The sequence below is a fragment of the Diachasma alloeum genome, unplaced genomic scaffold, assembly GCF_001412515.2.
Source record: "Diachasma alloeum isolate Michigan unplaced genomic scaffold, Dall2.0 Dall_scaffold_00629, whole genome shotgun sequence".
NCBI lineage: Eukaryota > Metazoa > Arthropoda > Insecta > Hymenoptera > Braconidae > Diachasma > Diachasma alloeum.
Genome location: NW_021680761.1, coordinates 306,663 through 314,508, shown reverse-complemented (window position 1 = coordinate 314,508; position 7,846 = coordinate 306,663). Strand labels below are relative to the sequence as shown.

Below are 7,846 nucleotides of genomic sequence, written 5' to 3'. Positions count from 1 at the left end.
AATTTGATTGTATATATCCATTTAACTTCAATGATCTTTTTATCTTCAGGAGTATCAACTACTGACCAAGTTTCATTTATTCTAAGACTCTCTATTTCTTCTTCCATTGCATTAATCCATTTCTTTGACTCAGGACAGTTAATTGCCTCTTCATAAGTTTCTGGTACCCTAACATTGGTATAATTTATGTAAACTATATGATCATCGTATCTCTTTGGCCTTTTAATCTCTCGCCTGGGTCTCATGGCAGTTTCAGCTATTTCTGGTTCATCATTATGTTCGGCTGTCTCTTTCCCACAGTCCAATTACTGCGACAATAACGCTCTATATGTCCAATCCCATTGCACTTGTAACATCTCACTGGTGGTCTACTTCGTTCATTTTGATTCTCCACTGGTCTCTCTGAGTTTGTTCGTTGTTGTTGATAATGATAATTATTATTGTACCTCGAGTTGTCAAATCCATTATGTCCTCTCTGACCACCTCGTGCATTACGAACGTTTCTCGGTCCCTGAGAACTGAAAGCTTGAGTTGAATTCCTTGTGTCCATTTTTGCATTTTCTTTCTTCAGAAATTCCACCAGTAACTTCGATTTCACAAATTCAACAGTTCTGTGCTTTAGTGGTAACGCATCAATTAAGTCCATCATCCGTGAGAGGCTCTCCGGTAACGCCAACTGTAGATAATTCCCTTTGTCCTCCTCACTTACTGCTTCACCTGCATTTTTCAGTTCATTTACACACTTCTCAAACCGTTTGATCAAATACGTTTGATCCAACTTCTGTAACATCTTTTTAGCTGTCTCTTCGGAGATAATCAGATCTAGCCGTGTCAGGGTGATGCTATTAACGATGTAATTTTTAGCCTTCAATTCTTTCTCCTTCCAGATTTCTTGCGTGATACCTTCTGGTCTTTCATCGAGTTTAATCACTTCATCACATTTTTTCCATTCAAGGAAAAGATTCAACTTGGATCTCCATTTCGCGTATTCTTCCCCATCAAACACTTGCATTCGGATCTCGTCGTTCTTCCCGGACATCTTCTACTAGTCTTTACACTTTTTTTAATGTTTTTTTTTTGTTTACAAACCACGCTCTGCTACCATGTTCGAATAATCCACATATTATCAACTTTCAATCTCTTTATTTAAACCTTAGAAAAACCTTAAATTAACAACATTATTCAGACAGCCTCCTGTTGCGTCATCCTCACTCAAAACCGTTACACACATCGTTCGCTCAACTTCTCGAAGCTTCTACGATGAGGCCCTCTATCATAGACGAATCAAATTTTATTTGAAATCATATTTTCCAACATTGATGATATGAAAAGATTGATTGAATTAACGAGTGAATTTATTGAAAAAAATATATGACAGTAAACAAATATTGAATGTGGCAGAAAAAAGGGTATAGAAAATGCCATCAACGTCGCAGCCGCAATCACGTTATAAATATGAACAGGGAGCCCCTCAGCTTGATTGAGATAATAATGCAAAGCCGAAACTGGTATAGCTATAGAAATGTGAAAATTTCAGAGTAGGTCCTATTTCTGGGCGCTCATTAAGAGAAGATTTTCGGACATTAATCACTGTGTTTTAAATTCTTTACAAAATCCATCTCTAAAAGGATGAATAGGAGATAAATTATAGGCATTTCAAGGAACTTCACAGGTTTCCTAAAAAATTAAAGAATTGTCGGTTGTTTTTGCAAATGTATAATAATTCGGGAGTTTTTCAGAAAATTTAAAACAATTATGAGGGTTTGTCTGTAAATTTGAGAAAATCCATGAATTTTTTTATAATTATAGAAATTTTCCGGTATCTCCCAGATATTGGGGAATTTTTGAATAAACCATGGTAGAACAATTGATAAGAAAAGCCGGACTTTTCCAAATAAAACTGATCTGAAGAAGTCACGTGTCCGCCACTACACGCTGATTGATTGAAATGAAAAAGGACATTATTCGAAAAATTTGATAAATTCCTCGGATTTTCTCAACAATTTCACAAAAATTTCGATGTTATTTCATATTGGTTATTATATATTATTTCGATGGAAAAATTCTTCTTCGAGTAAAAAATTGATTAGGATTGAATCATGTATGTAGAAAGATGGTTCATGATCTCCGAAAATCTCTGAAAATCATATCATCTGAAACATCAATATGAATTTCAAATTCACAAAAAAAATAAAGTGACGACATTCTAAGCAACCAATTACGTCGATATGAACTGAAGTGAAGTAAACTCATTTAAAAAATCTATAATAGTGTTGACACGCACTTTTACCCGAGTATCAACAAGCATTGATTTCCAACAATTGATTCTCTGAATAATGCTTGAGAAGAAATTGAATTCTAATCATGATTAAAATCTCCTTCAGTGAGCATAGGAATTAGCACATGTACGCAAGTAATTCATACAAAAATTTAACAGCTAATAAATTGGGACATATTATTTTCATCAGTCACATTGCTTTTTGCAATTTTTTTTTATTTAGAGCATTTGAACCTCATGGGTCATGAAAAAAAATGAAATAAACTGCAAAAAACATACGAATTTGTAGGGTAATTTATTTTATCGACAGAGAGTTTATCAATCTAGGGTAAAAATAATTTTAAGAAATCAAAGGACGAATTTATAGAGGACAACGACACTCTGAGTTTACATGACGCAGGGCGAATCGGCTGGTCACACTGGCCGCAACGACACCTCGCTCTCTTTCCTCCGAGCCGGCCCACAGTCCACATCGCTCAGTATTATTATAATTATTGGGATCCCAAAGAAAATTATCGACCATGTGTGTGGATTAATTTTATATTGTTAGTCTGCAGCTAACGTATAGAAGATAAGTACCAAAAACGTTAATTATTATTAGCTATTGACGATTTATCGAAACCTGAGCGGTTTGTGGCGGAGGATTGGGGCTATTCTTTTATTTATTTGTCGTACTGAAAAACGTCAAGGTTAACCTGATTTGGAAAATTATTTGTTGCCTCTAATTGATGTGAAAGGATGTTTCAATATTATTAGTGAACTGAAAACTTTATTTGAAAAATTAATTTCGTAATCATGAGATGAAGGAGTTATATTAGTGACTGTTTGTATTGAACGGGTTATGAGTGGTTTAAAGAAAATTTTGTGAAAATTTTTGGGAGAAGTTTAAAAGACTAAAGGTCAATTGTTAAATTTAACTGGAAAATACGATTATTGAAAAATAATTAATTATTGATATTGGACGATTCCAATGATTTAAATTGGGAATAAATAATGATCGACGACCTCATATTTGAAATCCTTGTGTCGCTATTAATTCATTTATTGATCCTGATAATTTATGCGGTCTATGAAAATACGGAGTTTAATGAGATTTTATTATTTAAAATAGTAATCGGTTTATTAATTATTCTGACTTTAACTAATGCCCTAATTATCCTACACTCGGTCCTAACAAAATTTTCATGCTGAAGTAAATCATTTTTTTGTTTTTTTCTGAAATAATTGATTTGACGATTATCCTGAGTAACCATTAGGGGAGTTGCAATTTGAAAATTACTTACGCTCAACGTCATACAAATAGAAAATATATTACAAATTATTACATACAATTATGGGTACATCTTCAATGTCGATGCTTATACATAGTAGTTTTCATCATTTTTACATATATACAGGTACTTATTAAATATTCAATTTCAAAGAGATCAGGAAGGAGTCAATAAGTAGCAAGACTGCTTTTTGCAATGGAAATGATTATGAACAATCGATTGAAAATATCAATATTGAATGTGAAATTTCTTCATTTCACATTTTTTAATAATCACTAATCAGATCCTATGTAAATTCACAAATGTGGACAGATGTTTTCGGTATCATAAATTTGAATTATTTTATCATGGATTAAACGATGTTTTCTCAGTAATTGAAGTTCAATTTTTTATTTTTATAGTCGATATATCTTGACATACCTTATGGGTGATTGGTTTAAAAAAACGATGGTCTCAGCGGTTTGTTATTTATTCACACAAAATATGTGAGAAAATCTTTTTTTTAATTATCTAATAATTACACGTGGGCCAAAAAAAGAATCTGATACTCAATTCTCAATTTTGAAAGGTCAAACGTTCTGAGGGTCAAAGTGTTTCAAGAATTGAATCTTTTGAAGAGTCATTCTTTTCAATAGTTAACCCCTCAAGTACGGCGTCCATACCACATATGAACCCGGCAGCCTGTCCTATCGGCCGGGGTCCATATGTCATATGGACTTCTCCGTGAATCATAAAAAATCATTTCCTCTGGTTCTACTAAAGATATCAAAATTCAACAAATTATCCCATGAAGTGAATAAAATTACCTACACAATGCAACTTAATTTTTTTTTTTTCAAGGCATTTTTAATATTATTTCTAAATATATAAACATTATGGAACTGAATTCGACGTCCAATGCATTCAAACCTCTTGTTTATCGAGATAATTTTCATCGAAAATTCTGAAATTTTTACCAAGCACACTCTAAAGTTTCCTCTGTCGAATAGCGCAAACCAAATTTCGATCTAATGAATAATTCATTTGTTATTAACAAATTTCCAACAACAGGTGATCTCGGCACTTATTCGTACGATCGAATCGAAATTGGTCTTAAAAATTCCGGAAAAATATCAACAGAATAATTCCGTTAGTGAACGGAGGAAAAATAGTGTTAATTCATTGGAAACGACTAATAAATGAAAAACCATTGGACTTAAAAAATCACTTATTGAAAACATTTCAATTCTCATAACTTATTCGTGAAGGCTTAAGATAATCATTAAATTTTAGTTCATAATTTTCTGATCATCGGTGTAGAAGTTATCGCGTATTGAACAGCGAATTCGAGTTGACGGGAGGCCGCCGGCCGATGAGGACACCCCGCGCGGTATGGACGCCCTACTTGAGGGGTTAAACATTTTCAAGATTAATCTTCTTGAGGATGAGACGTTCTAATGTTCAAACGTTTAGAGACTTGTACCTTTTCAAAACAGTTCCTGAAAGAAAGTGTGCAATGAACATGGCAATGTCCAGATCCTCCTTTCTACGAATCCATTTGGAAGCTTACTACCAATGGAATTGGTAGAAATAAAGAATAAGAAAGACGAATAACACATAAAGTAACGGTCATATGACTTCTGCCGCATAGCCTCGGTCCCCTGCGTATTTTGTCGAGATTTATAAAAAATTTCCCAAAATTTATGCTCAACATACGGACGAATACACAAACGACCTCGAAAAACTTCGGATTTCGACGTTTCATGACATTCTAAGTCATTTCCAAGCAAAATTAGAGAATCGAAAAATCGACTGATTACCAAGCTTCTATTCGGAAGCAAAAAAAATTGATACAAACTGTTTTTTGCGTGAATTGTGTCAAATAGTTGTTTTTCGGCTACGTCATTTTGCCCCATGTTCCATTTTGCCCTACTCTCCCCTACATAAAAAAACAATATTTTTTTCGGGAAGCTGTTCAAATTTTTTTGTTATTCTTAGTGGCTCGTAATTAAAATTGAAAAAAAGTGTTGAAAGTAAAAAAAAATTTAATATCTCCGCCAATAATTGAGTTAGAAAACTCTGTTTGTGCTCATTTTTGTCCTTTTAGGCTATACTTTCCGGAAAAAAAGGAAAAAAAATGTTCAAATTTTGAGGCAATTTTTCATATGCAGAATTTGTAGATTCGCTTAGATAACTTAACCGCTGTGATATATCAGTGAACATGAATCCGTTGAAACAAGTTCGCAATGTTCTGAATCTCAATTTTTAAACTGAATTTTCAGGTCCATCCTAATGACCAATTACAGTATGAGTTAATCAACAACTTACCTCATAATTCCATGCATTAGTCAGCTGAGTAGAATCCACATCAGTCTGTTCAGGCTGATAATTCTGACCCGGATCAGATTGCTGATGCTGCCAGTCAATGTACTCGTGTTGATTATACGTCTGCCGTTGCCCCCAATAATCCTGCTGTGTAGGCTGAGGAATCGATTGTGGATGGTTGAATTGATAATTATTTAGATCTGCACTGTTATCAGTATATTGACTACTTTGTTGGTTCGAAAAGTGCTGCCACTGCTCCTGCGCGGCGTCCACTGGGGGTACCTCTTCCACTGAAATCCCACCATCCTCATATTCTTGATGATTAGAATGATAAACCCATTGATTCTGTTGGATGTGTTGTTGCATTTCCACGCGTTCTTGACTCTGTTGACTCTCTTGCGGATCTGCCAAAATCTCAAGTGATGGAAAAATATCATGGGTAATTTCTCCTGCCTCATATTTACTAACAATTTGTGATAAATTATTGAGCCAGGTCAGTGAAATTTCATTTTCAATTGAGTCCTTGAATACAGGATCATGGAACTTCATTTTTTCACTCAATTTGTAGACATCTGTAATGAATGTGGGTTTGAATTTAGATGGCGAATTCATGATATTCAATGCAATTTGCTCTAGATAAAGTAGACCCTTTTCCACCAAACCATAATCAATCATCTTCAAAGCATTCTCGAATTTAAACGCCTGCAAAGCTGTTAACGTAAAGGAAGACTCGCTAAGGCTCCTGGCATATTCATAAATTTCAGTCAACATAACAGCCTCGAGTGTTACAAAATCCTCATAATGCTCATCGTGATTAGCTCCAATCAGTACTATTTTTGTACCTGATTTTCCATAATTTCCAAAATCTATTTCAGCAAGGATATAACAAAAATGAGCAGCATAAATATCTCCGCGTGCTGCCATAGTATCTCCCATGATGGAAATTGACTTGCGATTTATCTGTGGATTTACTGAGGTGTTTGATATTATCATCGCGAGGTGAGGACGCCAGTCATCCCATTTGCAGTCTGCAACACAAGTTACACTTGCCGGCACTCGGCCAGAATGCAGTTGATAAAGTGTTTGGAGGGGATCTTGGGCCGATAAACTGTTGGCAAAACGTGTCATGACTGAAGCATGGGTTCGTTTGTCTAATTTGCTAGCTAGGAATAAAGCGTGTCCCCACAGTCCTTCACTCATGGCATACTCAAGAGCTTCTTGTACGAGACCATAGAGCAAAGTATTTCTAAATTCATTTGTAATCTGCTCTACTGTTTTTCTTGATTGTTGCTTTAATTCAACGATTTCTCCAGATTCGGGGGAAGGAGGAGTCTCATCTGATGATTCATTGCCAGTAACACTAGAGCGATGAGACACACCTGAAGTCTGTCGAATGAATTCTCGCTCTTTAGCTGCTTCATTACCGTCATAGGGGTACGATTCTTTGTTGCGGAGTAGAAGTGCCGCGATATCAACTCCCACAACGTTTCCATTTTGTTGAATAAGCATAATCATTAGTTCATAGAGAAGAACATAGGAGGCTCGATCGATGGGTCTGTTACTGGTGGTTACTGTCTTTATTTTGGCTTCGCAATATTCGATTATTGTTTTCTTATGTGTCACTCCCTTTACCAACGGTCCAGGGTAGCTACGAAGCTCACGAACAATGGGGTCGTGAAGTAGAAGGCTGTCTATTTTAAGTATGTCCACTTTAGCTCTCTCACCGTCAGCTGGGTAACTGGCGTGCACGTGCACCAATGATCCAATCGAGAAAAGTCCTGAAAATAATTTAATTCAATTAATTTTGATATATTTCTTTTAATAGGATGGGAATAGTTATGCACTTATTCAAGAGCGGCTCTTATTTCTGACATGGATTCCCTGATATTACTGTATGCGAGCTTGATTATTGAATGTTGAAAAGTGGCTAATATGTGCTCTGATAGTCCCCGGAATCCAGATAAACGTAGTTTTAATGAATTGGTTATAAACA

General features: G+C 35.2%; 2 protein-coding genes across 2 annotated transcripts in view; both read right to left on the bottom strand.

Moving 5' to 3' along the window:
- Positions 1 to 256: 256 nt before the first annotated feature.
- Positions 257 to 1,039, bottom strand: LOC114841509. The gene has a single exon (XM_029126522.1). It carries the CDS (start codon positions 1,037 to 1,039, stop codon positions 257 to 259), a length of 783 nt encoding a protein of 260 aa, XP_028982355.1.
- Positions 1,040 to 5,856: 4,817 nt separating this feature from the next.
- LOC107043807 overlaps positions 5,857 to 7,846 on the bottom strand; it is a gene marked incomplete at its 3' end in the record, with an annotated part of 160,725 nt that continues 158,735 nt past the window's right edge. The window contains 1 exon segment of the mRNA XM_015265454.1: positions 5,857 to 7,631. Coding sequence (XP_015120940.1) covers positions 5,857 to 7,631 — 1,775 coding nt within the window.